The sequence below is a fragment of the Scyliorhinus torazame genome, chromosome 5, assembly GCF_047496885.1.
Source record: "Scyliorhinus torazame isolate Kashiwa2021f chromosome 5, sScyTor2.1, whole genome shotgun sequence".
Lineage (NCBI taxonomy): Eukaryota > Metazoa > Chordata > Chondrichthyes > Carcharhiniformes > Scyliorhinidae > Scyliorhinus > Scyliorhinus torazame.
This window is the reverse complement of record NC_092711.1, coordinates 270,911,466-270,926,037: the sequence shown is the minus strand read 5'-3', so window position 1 is coordinate 270,926,037 and position 14,572 is coordinate 270,911,466. Positions and strand designations below refer to the sequence as shown.

The 14,572-nt window shown below is 48.0% G+C and overlaps 1 protein-coding gene across 1 annotated transcript in view; it reads right to left on the bottom strand.

Moving 5' to 3' along the window:
• LOC140421125 (ras-related protein Rab-38-like) overlaps positions 1-14,508 on the bottom strand; it is a 29,805-nt gene extending 15,297 nt beyond the window's left edge. The window contains exon 1 of the mRNA XM_072505535.1: positions 14,184-14,508. Coding sequence (XP_072361636.1) covers positions 14,184-14,385 — 202 coding nt within the window. The 5' untranslated portion in view covers positions 14,386-14,508. The remainder of the gene's footprint in view (positions 1-14,183) is intronic.
• Between the last annotated feature and the right edge of the window lie 64 nt (positions 14,509-14,572).

The following is a 14,572-nucleotide window of genomic DNA, read 5'->3' as shown; positions in this document are numbered from 1 at the left end:
TGCTGTACTGGAGTCACGTGCTAAGCAACAATGAACCTGCCGAGGAAGTTGACGAAGCCCAGATATCATAGCACCGCCTTCTTGTTGTGGCGCGTCATGGTCCATATTGCAGCGACACCCTTAGATGATATGGTGTCACCCAAAAAAGGTTACAGACTTTTTGCAAATGTGCATTTTACCTGGCTCAGTTTCAAACCGTATTTATGAATCCTCTGAAACATCTTCAGACGACAAGAGGTGTTCTTCAGGTGGTGGACCATACGATGAGGTCATCCACAGACTGACACCCTCAATCATTTGCTCCATTATCCTGTGGAAGATCTGACGCAGAAATAATGCCAAGGGCATGCAGTTGAAGCAGAAACGTCCAAATGGCATGTTGAACGTACACAGTAATCTGCTCAGGTTATCGAGCTGTATCTGCCAAAATTCCTGCGAGGCACTGAGTTTGGTGAAGATACGAGCATTCGCCATCTCAGATGTGATCTCTTCCCTCTTGGGGATGGGGGTAGTGTCCCGGCGAATGTTCTGGTTCAGGTCCTTCGGGTCTATGCATATCCGAAGATCTCCAGAAGGTTTCTTAACACAGACAAAGGAGCTAATCCAGTCAGTCGGCTGTGTGACTTGCGATATTACACCTTGTGACTGCAGTCATGAGTTCCACTTCAACTTATCCCGCAGTGGAGTTGGAACCCTCCTGGGCGGCTGAATGACGGGTTTGGCATCTGTCTTCAGCATGATTGTATTGGCAGGGTAGGGTGCCCATGCCTTTGAATAAGTCGGGGTATTTTTGTAGCATGCTGTGGAAAAATGTGTTGCACCAGCCGCACGTCTTTGCAGGCCTGAGCGCCTAACAGTGATGATTTATTGTTGTCGACAATCTCGAATCGTAGCTGCTTGCGTACCGTCTTGTTGTTCACCCGGAGATGGCACGATCCCTTTGAGGCAATCTGATTGCCGTTGCAGCGGGTATTATTTCATGGTCTCCTGGAATCGAATGGAGATCCTTACTAGTGAGGAGGTTAGCTGAGCCCCCAGTGTCAAGCTTGAAGACTAATGGATAAAGTCATTTGACTTGCAGTCGCAGTCCACTCACTGCTGGAATCACTGCCATTGACCGGGTGAGGAGTGGCGATTGTTGCGTCATGTTCCTCAAATGTCTCGATAGTATCCACGACAAACGAGTTGTCGCAAGTGAGGTTGTCCTGAGCAGATTACGGTGTACGTTCAACATGCCATTTGGACGTTTCTGCTTCAATCGCATCATTGGTTTTTTTTTTGTGCTTCGTTGAGTATGCTTTTTACGTTGAGGTTCATGTGTTTCTATCTTGTTGTCTTCATTTGCAGTGCAGCTCTGCACTGAGGCAAAGTGGTTGTACTAGCCACACTTTTATTGCAGAAGCTGGACATTGCCCTCTTACGTGGGCGTGTCCGCAGCAGGGACACATCATGCTGTCCCTCCATGCTCACACATGTGCAGTAGGCCTTTCTTCCGTGTCAAATCTTCAGGGGAACTGCGCACGTGTGGCCTGCATCCAGGCTCGCAAGCAGGGGATTGCTGTTCAAGGAGCGCCTTCGGAAAGCCTGGGCCACCATTTTGATGGGCTCGACCTAGTGGTGAAGGCCGTGGTCCCGGAAAGTAAACTCCTCATATTCTTCTTTACTTTTTTCCTAAGTAGAGCATTTTTGCATGGCTGTTTCTCGGGCTAGGTCTTTTCATTTTAATAAGGATTTTCCAAGTCCCTCATCAGATATACCATCGACTATCTGGTCTCTGATGAGGGAGTCAGAGGTTTTCAAAGTTGCAGGATTGAACTAGTAATTTTAAATCAAGTTACAAAACTGCTAAAAGATTCTCCTGGTTTTTGTAAACGCCTGGTGAACTTGAATCTTTCAAATATCTCATTGACTTCAGATTGACAGTGGGTTTCAAATGTTATGATAATTTCCAGCTTGTAGATAAAGGAATTATATATGTCTAATGCTTGTGGACCTGCCAGGGATAAGAGCAAGGCCATCTTCCTGGCATCAGACGCTTGAGGATAGATCCTTAGCTTCTAGATATATTTTTAAACTGTTGTATGAAAAGTTTCCAATTGGAATGCATATTACCAGCAGTCTTGAGCAGGCGTGGAGGTTGGATTGGGTCCATCGTGCCGATGGGTATCTGAAGGGTCCGAATGCTGCGAAGCCTTCCTTGGTCGAATGTCTGGGTTTAAGTTCTCTTGTTGGTGTCTAGCTGGCTTGCTGAAACCACTCCTGGTACTATTGCCTATGCTAAGCTATCCATGCGCTGCTGCTCACTAGCTCTGCTTCTAAAAGAGGCGGATCCTGCCTTGGGCTCGACCCATCATACCTGTCTCGGTGTGACAGTACATCAACCAGGTGATCGTATCTTGCTTAGGGATTTGAAAGAAATGGATCAAGGAAAGGTTCAAGAATACAAGCAATGTGGGGGAAAAAAAGATTTTCCAAAGAAGGACATCAAGGGATAATGAATGGCCATGCTATCCAGAGGTTGAATAGTTGCAAAGAACTGCAACTTATTTCAGTAAGCCATGAGATGAAGGAGGTCACACCAAGGGTTGTGCACCCATTGAAAAGCTGCTCAGAAGCAAGGAAAATCTGGTACAAGTGTACCCAGTGTTCGAACGGTTGGGACATTTAAAAATCCTGTTGACTCAGCGACAAGACAATGATTCATTCCCCATGAAAAGCAAACTGCAGGAGATGGAAAAACCAGGTAGCCCTCAGAATTAGAGTCAAATTCCATCCTGCCAAGTACAGCTCAGAATTTGCCAGTCTCCCAAAGATCGTTACACTACCCAATTCAGACTCTGCAGATATATCACACCTGCACTGCCTGGGGCAATTCCGGCATCAAGCTCATTGAGGACTCAGAAGCTTGAGGAATGTTCACTGGTGACAATCTGGTGTGCAAGTTAGATAAGGATGTTGTTCCTTTTGTGTTTGCTGACTGGTTCTCAGCTTCAACGAAGTCGGCTGGGTTCCAGGTTGTCACTATTGGATCCTGTACCTGTACAGTTGGTCTTTTCAATACTGCAGGCAGGGATTTAACCATGTTGACGTGTTGCACTCCTACCTGGGCTGCGAGTTGAGAGAAAGCGAGTCCATCTCGACAGTAATCTTATTTTCCTCTGTTCAACTCTGCAGTTATGCCAAATCTACAAGATGGGCATAAACATCCTACCACCCAATGATAAGCGAATAATATTGGATTGTTGATCTTTTATAGTGTTGGCAGAGCATTTAAAAAACAAAGGGATGTTATTTGGAAATACATTGAACTAGCTTTTCTGGGGTACCACATTCTATTGCTGCACGAGTCATAGAAGATGCATGTTACTCAGCACATTAGTCCACCAGCCACATGGGAGGGAGAGCAGCAAGAACGATGAATCTCCTGCAAATTGAATCTAATGCTCAGATTTGTCCGACTTTCACCAAATGGAGGGTTTCGCTCTTATTTTACATCCTGCCCATCTAAGTCTTTCCTCAACCCTTATCCCTCCCAAAACGATTGCACCAAGGATCGGTGTGCATTAAAAAAGGTAAAATTGCTTCAGTTTCATTTGGTTTGTGAGCCTTGGTGCATGGATAAACTCCTGGTTTGTCTGGAGAGAAACAAAGTTTAAAAAAAAGATACTGTTGGCGAGCAACAGTGGTTGAGGGACATGGACACAAAAAAATGACAATGGGGGGGGGGGGGGGGGGGGGCGCATTAAGAGGAGAGCAGAGAGAGAGAGAGAGAGAGAGATCAGTGTTTTCCAGAGGGAGGTCAGGAATTTAAGCTCCCTGATAAGGAAAAGGATGATGCTGGGACAGTAGTTAACTGAATAAATCAATTATGAAACTCAGTAAGTGATCTGGAAGTCCTGTTCAGAGAACTCGTTAGCTCTGGAGTTGCAAGACAAGTGAGGGAAGAAAATCAAAATGCTCAAGAGTTCACAGAAAAATGGTTTGCAACTGTGCCAGACCCAAGTGAGAAGCATTTGTATCAAGCTAGTATTGGCTTGCATTTGTATTTGAGATCTTCCAACTAATGTTGAAATCTTTATTTTTTTACATTTTTTTTTTATTTAAAAAAGAAATTTAGAGTACCCAATTCATTTTTCCAATTAAGGGGCAATTTAACGTGGCCAATCCACCTACCCTGCACACCTTTGGGTTGCAAAAACCCACACAAACACTGGGAGAATGTACAAATTCCGCACGGACAATGACCCAGAGCTGGGATCGAACCTGGGACCTCAGTGCCATGAGGCAGCAATGCTACCCACTGCGCCACCGTGCTGCAATATTTAACATTTTACTCTAAAATGTTCCATCAGCAGAGAACAGTCCCCTGCTCCGAAGCCAGATTTCACTCTGATCTGCCTTGTATCAGCGAAGATCATACCAGTATCCTTCAGCTTTCTTAAAGTAAAGTCAAGACAGATGGCTGTAAGGCTTTTATTCAAATATTGCAATAGCTTCAGGAAAAAGGTCAGATGCATGCATGATTACACAGAGAAGCTGATTTCCAAGAGGTCGATGTTCTATTGTTAGTACATTCAGGATGGAGATGATTTTTTTTTTTATAAATGGAAATTGGTTTGAAATTTATGGGGCACAAGTAGAAAATGGAGTTTAAGGTAGACAATCAGTCATGATTGAATTGATTAGTGAGGCAGCCCCAAAAGGGTTTACTCCTGCTAATCCAGTGTGTATCTGTAGCTTTAGTTACAAGCTGTACATGTCTCCTGCAAGTTCATTTCACAAGATTACAGTTTCAAATATTTGAATTCAATTTCCTCTGTTACAGTTAAAGTTCAAATGGTTGAAAGATTTTGTTTGGCATGCATTCTTTCTGAAGTTCCCACAAGAGCACTGCAAAGTCACAAGGGATACACATGCACTGTAAAGGTCATGGGTTATTGCTAAAATTAATCATACACTTTAACCCATGACCTATTGGGTAAGGCCAGTACAAGGACCAGCATTAAGACATGATATAGGCTTAAGAATGTAGTCATGCGTTAAACAAAAAAAGTTAGTCATTGATCAAGATCCTCTTCCTTGCCTAAAGGAACCAGCTAGTCACTAGATAAGGTGCAACATTTGGACCACAAGTCTGTACATCTGTTACACAGGTTTGCAGGGCTTCGCAATAATGATCCTGCACTGGAGAAGTCAAACAGGAAACAGGGCATCCTGCATTGGTGCTTAGATGCAAGTGTCATACAAATTCTCAAATAGTGGTCACTCATGTTGACAAAAGCATAAATAGAATTGAGCAATAGAAACCATGCCCAGCAATAAATGCAGTGCATTGATGAATAACTTGCATGTGGGGTTGCTCATTAGTACAAGGTTCAATCACAACATGGGAGGTGGCAGCAACTACAGAGCTACTTAGAAATGAATAGAGATACACAAATATTGTTCAGTATTGTTAGTAGGATGACAATTGAGCTTGGCCATGATGGTTCTATGTCCAATTTGTACATTTCCCACGCTTACACTTGAATGGTGATTAGACCTTTTGAGTGCAGGTGGTACTGGCACCAAAAGAGACTTTGAAAAATCAGGGACATCAAACCAAAGTCCATGTTTTCCAATTTACGGCATACAAGAAATCCCATGGCACTATTTCAAAAGAGCCAAGACAAATTTATCATAAATTTGTTCATCATCACAGTAGTTTGAGGGGGTTTTGCTGTACAAATCGGCAGCTTCATTTCCCACATTAAAAGTGGCTGAAAAGTCCTTTGGAATGGTTATAAAACAAGTTTTCTTTAGCTGCAATACCTTCCAATAAAAATTTTAGCCAAGTTACACAATTGTTAATTATATTGGTTAGGTGGTGGGGGGGGGGGGGGGGGGGGGGGGGGGGACTCAAGGACAGTAACACTGAAATGCATCCATTAACATTTCAAACATTCCTTCAATGTGTCAATAGAATAGTTTGGTCACACTTCCGGTGGCGATCATAGAGTGGTCTCACATTTGGCAGCTCCCGCTCGAGGCATTGTTTTTGGTCCTTCCCCAGTTTGTTGGGCAGATATTCTGGTGGGAAAAAAGGTGTCGAGGTGGTCAAGAGAAGTTAAACTCCACTGGTGGATGGACCAGGAGTGGGTCAAAAAGAAGAGCTGTTGAGAGCAAGAAATTCTTTAGAGCGCCACGGTGAAGATAGAGGGTAAAGGGCCAAGCCTGCCTGCCCAGGGTCAATGGAGCAGCTGGTGGACTTCTTAAATGAGAAGTTCACCTGGCAGAGGGGGAGGGAAGCCCAGGAGGCCCAAGCCAAGGCAATGCAACCACTAAAAGCCGAGTGGAATGGAGGCAGCAGCATTTGAGGTTGGAAACTGCCCCAGTGGGAATGTGTTCTGTTATTTACAGGTACGAGACAGAGGACACAGGAGTTGTCTTTTCCCGATCTGCTGCCCCTGGGACTACAGGACAAGGTCAAAGGAGTGTGGGGGAGGGCAATGTGTCCGAAATTTACAATGAGTTAATGGACTGGGAAGGCGAGGTCAAAGGAAATGAGGACGACGAGGGGAAAAAAAAGGGGAAAAACAGAGGCCGGGTTGTGGAGGGCGAATGCATCTTTGTAGTGTACAATTAAGGTAGTTCTCAGGGCGCACACGACAGAAGCCAGGATGAGTAGGTTCTTTTGAGGGGTGGTGTGGGTGGTGCACGGAGAAGCCCGTAAACCATGTCCACGTGTTTTGGGCATATCCGAAGCAGAAGGGGTTGGGGATTCTGGCTGGGGTTCACAGATGTAATTCCAAGGTGCCGAGGGTGAAGGTGGCTCGGAGTCCAGAAGCGATGAAGGTGGCGATATTTGGTGTGTCAGAAGACCTGGGAGTTCAGGGGGCGGGACAGGCAGACAATTTGGCCGTTGCCTCCCTGGTTGCCTAGAGAGGGGGGATTCAAGGCCACCAAAGCAGTGATGTGGGTGAGTGACCTGTCGATTTTCTCCAACTTTAGGAACTCCAAGTTCGCCCGGATATGGACGCCGTTCAACTTTTTCAAGAAAAATTGGGTTGGGGCAGGGGGGCGGGGGGGAAAGATAGAGGTCAGGGTGTTCAGGTAGTTATTTATTTGTGTTGAAATTTCGGTTTGTTCTTGCTGTTGTGATGGTTCATGTTTAATGTTGATATAAATGCCTTTTCAAAAATAGGTTGGTCACATTTCCAATTTTTGACCATTGCCCCAAGTTCATGTTGAAGTGATAAACATGCCCAAGTTCTTTCTTCTGACCATGTAAGAAGGACAAATGGTTGGTTATCTGGAGGTAATTGGAGTTGGATTGAATGCAGCTGAAACATGGAAGGCCAAACCCCTTTTAATAATGGTAGGCTCCACAAACTCCCTGAAGCAGCAAAACCTCCACGGGACAAGGGGGCTGGAGTTCCTGGGTGTGGGATGTCAATTAGACTCATGCACGAGCCAATTAATACCATTAAACTGCAGTGGGCTAATGGTAGCTCAGGGATTTTAAGTAATTATAATATTATTCCACTGCCCTTGCCTCGTGTCTCAATGCTACCCCACCCCCTCCCATGACACTTACCCTCAACTCGCCTTTGGTCTGGGGGCCCCATCATCTTGGATCTTTTGGTGGGTGCTTTGCCACCAGCTACCACTACCACTTGGGGAGCATCTGGCCTCTATTTCATCTTAGCAAGCAGGCAGGACTTCTGCTGCCAGGGACCTCAAATTGCAGGGAAGGTGCACCAGAATGCTGTCAGGCTTCCCCTCCAGAACCGACAGCCACTGGTTGGGAAAACCCCAAGGTACTGCTGCCGCCCCAAGGTGCCTTTGCGCAGCGCGCGCTGCCCCCCCCCCCCCCCCCACCCCCCACCCCACCCCACCCCCAATCAGCCCGATTCTCAGCCATCACAGGCTTGAAATCAGAAGGTAATCAGTCAAGTCATGCACAGGCACTCAGGTGCATTAAATGTAGAATACTCACTCTTGCGCAGTAAATGGAGATTTAACTCTAGGAAATACAAATTAAGTGAATTTCCAATCAGTCCAGAACATATATTTTCTCCAAGACTGAAAGGCAAAAATGAAAATTATGCCAAGACATACATTGGCCTGGAAAAGCAGGCTGGAGGAGAGAGCACATTTCCTGTGGTCCAATGCTTACAATTGTCACAATGGATATTAATGCAACAAAGTGCAAGCTCCCACTTGGAGAGTATGCCATAGCCAATAATTGCTGCATTTACAGTATCTCGTGTTGATAATCCTTGCACATCAAGATTTACCAAACATGCAGGTGACTGCACCAAGTGCAGAGACAAGACAAGGTTGGAATTTGGCCCCAAACTAGGATATCTCTGGAGTACAACTGCAAGCATCATTGGCTCTTTGGTGATCCCATTATTGTTCACCTGGATATGGAGCTGGAAATGTGCATTTCAGGTACATGGGTGATGCAAATTCAGGGAAAAAGGGGCAAAGAAATTAGACGTCGAGTAAAGGTGGGTGACCAAGACAACAGCTGAAGACATTGCTGCCACTGATGGGAAAGGAATGTATACAATACTAGAGTCAAGAATACTAGAACAGAAGGGGAGGTAGGAATTTTAAAATGGGAGTGTTTTAAGGGATGTGGGCATCACCTCCCTTTACACTGGCAAAGATCATGAATGGTGGGAAGGGGACTCACATCAGAATGAGCAAGGTAAAAGGAGTGTTAGAGTAGGGGAGTCTGGGCAGTGAGACATGCTGATCAGTTCAAAACTAGAGATTCAGGACTCACAAGATTCACATCCTATGGCACAAAAACAATACCTTGGCAATTCTTTAATTTTACACAATGTCATCACTGCAGCAAAGTGGAATTGGTTGTGTACATATGACAGTATTCCTATTTAGGAAGTCAACAAAGTTGAATGAAACATTAGCTTTCATAGGAAAACTCCAAACATCCAGCTAAATGATTTGACGAAGGGCAGTTGAAACACAACACAAAGCATCTTCTATTGCCCCACCTATTTAAAGCCCAATTTAGGGATATTGTGCAGCAGCTGAGGAAAGCAATTCCACCTCATGTCAGTAACTACATCATCCCGGGCCAAACTTTTGAGCGGTCAGGTCAACTAGAGGCCTTTAGGCCTTTAACAATAGTGGGCAGGGACCAGATGGGAAAGTCTTATCCCCTGTTTTCAGCAGATTCCTTTTGGTCAGTGTGGGAAGGGGCTCAGGGCAAGAATCACAAACAGGAAAGTAGAACTCAGTAGGACCATTTGAAATCATGCTCCATTTTCATGGGCAAGGGCCCTTGGAAAGTGGGAATCACAAACAGACAGATGTAAGGGGGGGGGGGGAAGGAAAGGGGGGGGGGGGGGAGGAAAGGGGGGGGGGGAGAAGGGGGGGGGGAGAGAAGGGGGGGGGAGAAGAGAAGGGGGGGGGAGAAGAGAAGGGGGGGGGAGAAGAGAAGGGGGGGGGGAAGAGAAGGGGGGGGGGAAGAGAAGGGGGGGGGGGAGAGAAGGGGGGGGGGAGAGAAGGGGGGGGGGGAGAGAAGGGGGGGGGGGAGAGAAGGGGGGGGGGGAGAGAAGGGGGGGGGAAGAAGGGGGGGGGGAGGAAGGGGGGGGGGAGGAAGGGGGGGGGGAGAAGGGGGGGGGAGAAGGGGGGGGGGAGAAGGGGGGGGGGAGAAGGGGGGGGGAGAAGGGGGGGGGGAGAAGGGGGGGGGGGAGAAGGGGGGGGGGAGAAGGGGGGGGGGAGAAGGGGGGGGGGAGAAGGGGGGGGGGAGAAGGGGGGGGGGAGAAGGGGGGGGGAGAAGGGGGGGGGAGAAGGGGGGGGAGAAGGGGGGGGGGAGAAGGGGGGGGGGAGAAGGGGGGGGGGAGAAGGGGGGGGGGAGAAGGGGGGGGGGAGAAGGGGGGGGGGAGAAGGGGGGGGGGGAGAAGGGGGGGGGGGAGAAGGGGGGGGGGGAGAAGGGGGGGGGGGAGAAGGGGGGGGGGAGAAGGGGGGGGGGAGAAGGGGGGGGGGAGAAGGGGGGGGGGAGAAGGGGGGGGGGAGAAGGGGGGGGGGGAGAAGGGGGGGGGGGAGAAGGGGGGGGGAGAAGGGGGGGGGAGAAGGGGGGGGGAGAAGGGGGGGGGAGAAGGGGGGGGGAGAAGGGGGGGGGAGAAGGGGGGGGGAGAAGGGGGGGGGAGAAGGGGGGGGGAGAAGGGGGGGGGAGAAGGGGGGGGGAGAAGGGGGGGGGAGAAGGGGGGGGGAGAAGGGGGGGGGAGAAGGGGGGGGGAGAAGGGGGGGGGAGAAGGGGGGGGGAGAAGGGGGGGGGAGAAGGGGGGGGGAGAAGGGGGGGGGAGAAGGGGGGGGGAGAAGGGGGGGGGAGAAGGGGGGGGGAGAAGGGGGGGGGAGAAGGGGGGGGGAGAAGGGGGGGGGAGAAGGGGGGGGGAGAAGGGGGGGGGAGAAGGGGGGGGGAGAAGGGGGGGGGAGAAGGGGGGGGGAGAAGGGGGGGGGAGAAGGGGGGGGGAGAAGGGGGGGGGAGAAGGGGGGGGGAGAAGGGGGGGGGAGAAGGGGGGGGGAGAAGGGGGGGGGAGAAGGGGGGGGGAGAAGGGGGGGGGAGAAGGGGGGGGGAGAAGGGGGGGGGAGAAGGGGGGGGGAGAAGGGGGGGGGAGAAGGGGGGGGGAGAAGGGGGGGGGAGAAGGGGGGGGGAGAAGGGGGGGGGAGAAGGGGGGGGGAGAAGGGGGGGGGAGAAGGGGGGGGGAGAAGGGGGGGGGAGAAGGGGGGGGGAGAAGGGGGGGGGAGAAGGGGGGGGGAGAAGGGGGGGGGAGAAGGGGGGGGGAGAAGGGGGGGGGAGAAGGGGGGGGGAGAAGGGGGGGGGAGAAGGGGGGGGGAGACTCACAATTTTTACTGACAATTTTAAGAGACTACTATGGATTAGCTGTCTGACAGGTTACTGAACAGAGGGTTTGATTTTGAAAATCTTCATAAATCAGGTTCTCTCCACTATTAAGTGGAGAGAGCTGTATTAATTACTTTTAGTTCACATGGCTCCGGAGGTCTGCCCATAGGGGATAATAAGTGGTAATGGAGGTGGCATGAGGGCGAGGGCTTGTGGGGCCAGCAACCTTTTTATAAAACTGGGCTGAAACTGGAGAACAGGAGGCCAGGCCCTCTAATCAGCCCACCACTGAAAGAAACAGGCAAGACTTGTTCACACCCCTTTCGTCCCCATCCAGAGTGAAATTTTCAATGGAATCCGGAGGCACTTTAGTCAAATTGGTAAATTCCTCCACTCAAGCTACTTGCTTCAATGGTGAAAAACCAGCCTCATGTGAAAATAAACAGTTGAATATTACCACTAGATGGTACAGATTTAATTTGCTACTGGAAACAAAGTTTCCCTTCAATATAGAGTTCTTTGTGTGCATGACCAAGTGTACAATGCAAATTTCCACAAGGATTCCTGGATGTTCCACAACTCCAGAAGCCCTGGGTTCCACCCAATTAGTGCCCTCATTGGTCACTTGGGGGGAGTGGATATAATCACTTGGAGTGGATATAATTTATATAGATGACAATTTAAAAAAAAAAAAAAAAATTCTGAGTACCCAATTATTTGTTTTTCCAATTAAGGGGCAATTTAGCCCAAACCTGCACATCTTTGGGTTGTGGGGGTGAAACCCACGCAGACATGGGAAGAATGTGCAAACAGAGAGTGACCCGGGCCAGGATCGAACCAGGGTCCTCAGTGCCATAGGCAGTAGATGCCAATTATTAGCATTTTTACATAGAGGGTTCTAAAATCACCTCTTCATCCCTTCTGCAAAATTCAACAAGTTCCACCATCTAATAGCCGATAAATTATTAGAAGCAATAATGCCATATAATTTTACCATAGCTCCTGAAGATCTTTCAGTTCACAACACAATTTCCAAGAATCATAGTCATTCCAGCTGCACTGGTGTACATATTTGGAGAAAAAATGCAGGGAGACAGACAGAGAAGTGGAACTATACGAACCAGCATAATTGCAATGGGTTGCACAACTTCCTTCTCACGGTTGTATTATTCAGCGGTTCATTCACAAGAAGGATATTCATTTAAGCGGCACTCATGAAATTGCAAAGATTTGGAAAGCAGTGGTGCTCGACTAAACGTACAACTTTTTTTTGGGAAAATTTTATTGAGGCATTTATAATTTTAACACTTTTCAACAACATCCAACAGAGCACACAACGAAATAACCATCATTCCCCCCAAAAACACAAACCTCAACCAACATGGCTTATAAAAACACACTGCCAGCATTCCTGGGACTAAACATAAAGGGGAAGTGTTTACGAGAGTGTCAAGACTTTAGGAGACTAGAATAGATATTCCAATACTGGGGAGTGTAAATATACAGTTCCAAATCTCTAAACCTAAAAAGGATCCTTTACTAGTGTTATCTTGTGCATCAATGGGCAGCACGGTAGCACAGTGGTTAGTACGGTTGCTTCACAGCACCAAGGTCCCAGGTTCGATTCCCAGCTTGGATCACTTGTCTATGCAGAGTCAGCATGGGTTTCCTCCCATAAGTCCCAAAAGGTGTGCTTATTATGTGAATTGGACATTGAATTCTCCCTGTGTACCCAAACACGTGCCGGAGGGGCTTTTCACAGTAACTTCATTGCAGTGTTAATGTAAACCTACTTGTGACAATAAAGATTATATAATGGCCCCTCCCCCAAACCACAGGCACCCCAGCAAAACCTCCCTCCCATCCCCCCCTCCAAGTTACAAGGAATACAGGATGAAAACGCAGGCCAATTTTGTGATGCAAAATTACTTGATTTCTTGAATGCAATCATATATATGTGTCAAGCCATTTTGAACTAGCTGTGGTTGCACCCGTAATAATTCTAAAGTCCTGTCCTCGCGTGTACAGACTAGCTCAAAGACAGCAGCCATCCTGTCTGCTCATTAAGAGCATCTTTTGATGTGAAGGGGATATTTTCAGCACGGTTTGGAAACCCCAAACACCACTTGCTTAGGAAATCAGTTGAAATAACGTCAACATGTTTAAATTAAATCAGTAGACCATGGGTGGCGGCAGGGGTGAGGGAGACTGCAATACCTCTACTTGTGACTAGCTGCAAAAGTCGAACTGACGCCACAACGTCTTGTATTTGCCGAAATTCACAATGCTAATTTGGTCAAATGCACAATCCTTTGGGCTACTGGACCATGAAGAGCCAGACTGGGGATCTGAGCGAGAAAGTAAGTAGGCAGCATTGTTTCTGATCTCTATTCATTTCTTCCTGCCCAGGAAAGGAGTCAACATTCATCCACGGAAAACACATGAATCTCTCACTTATTGAGTAGAGATATATCCCCATCTCAAAGCAACAATGTCACCACCAAGCGCACGAAATTCTCGGGACTCATCTTCCCGCCTCAAAAAAAAAGATACATCGTACTGTTGTAAGAGTTCAAACAGTAGCGAGGAGAGCACAAGCAAACTGAATAGGTTGCCTTGTTAAAGTAGGAATGCTCCGACCTCACGAGTTCCATTACCCACATGGAATCTAGTCACGGGTCCTCGCTTCCTACAGTTTCAGAATGATATAGGCGCCCTGTTCAGGACAAATCATTCAACGCCGCTCAGGCAGACCAATTCATCCCATCCTGATCTCCCCATTCAGGATTTGCATCTCCTCAACCCCACCACCACCATTCGTGCAGTTCTGGAACTAGGAACTTGCTGGATAAACTTAGCAGTTTAGAAACTGATTCGCATGAAGACAGCAATCCGAAACATCCAGGGTCGTCGCCCCCCCCGCCCCGGGGAGAAATATAACCCACTTGGCTCATTCCTAATCGAATTCCAGTTAAGTGCTTCCACCGAAACCCACACGCCCCAAATAAACAGACAGATGCCGGAATACTGGAGACTTGTGAAATGTTGCAGGTAGCTGCAAGTTTGCAGTAACTGTTTATTGAGATTATATTGAACCAGACAGGGATGGGAGATAGAGGCGCCAGTTCCAGTCTTACTCACTCACCGCTAACTTTCTGAGCATTCAACCAATGTTCACAAATTGGCATGATTAGATTATGGATTAGCCTGCAGCAACACTCAAAACTGGGAGAAAGATCTATCAAGAGAAATAGCCATTAAACTAGTTAACATTTTTTAAAAGCCAATTGAGTGTCTGGACCACATTAATCCCCATTACCTGCTATATCCCACAGTTGGAGCCGAACGATGGTATCTTCTTCCCAATGTAACACTTTGAGAGCGAAGTCCACCCCGATGGTTGCTCGGTAATGTTGCGAGAAAATCTGATGAACGTACCGCTTAATGATGCTGGTTTTACCCACGCCCAGGTCTCCAATCACCAAGACCTTAAACAAATATTCTTTCTGTGCTTTCTCCATTGAGCCAGCAGTCTCAGCTATTCCACTCACTTTCAGTCTTCTGCGCTTTAATCACTGTCAAACTCGCGAAACAAACTTTTTTTTTGCTCGCTGTTAGTTTCACGCATGCTCTCTGTTGAATATTTCCATTCGCCGCTTAAGCCCCCTAGCCCCTGTGAGGGAAATTTAAAAGGGCAATGTCTTCAGC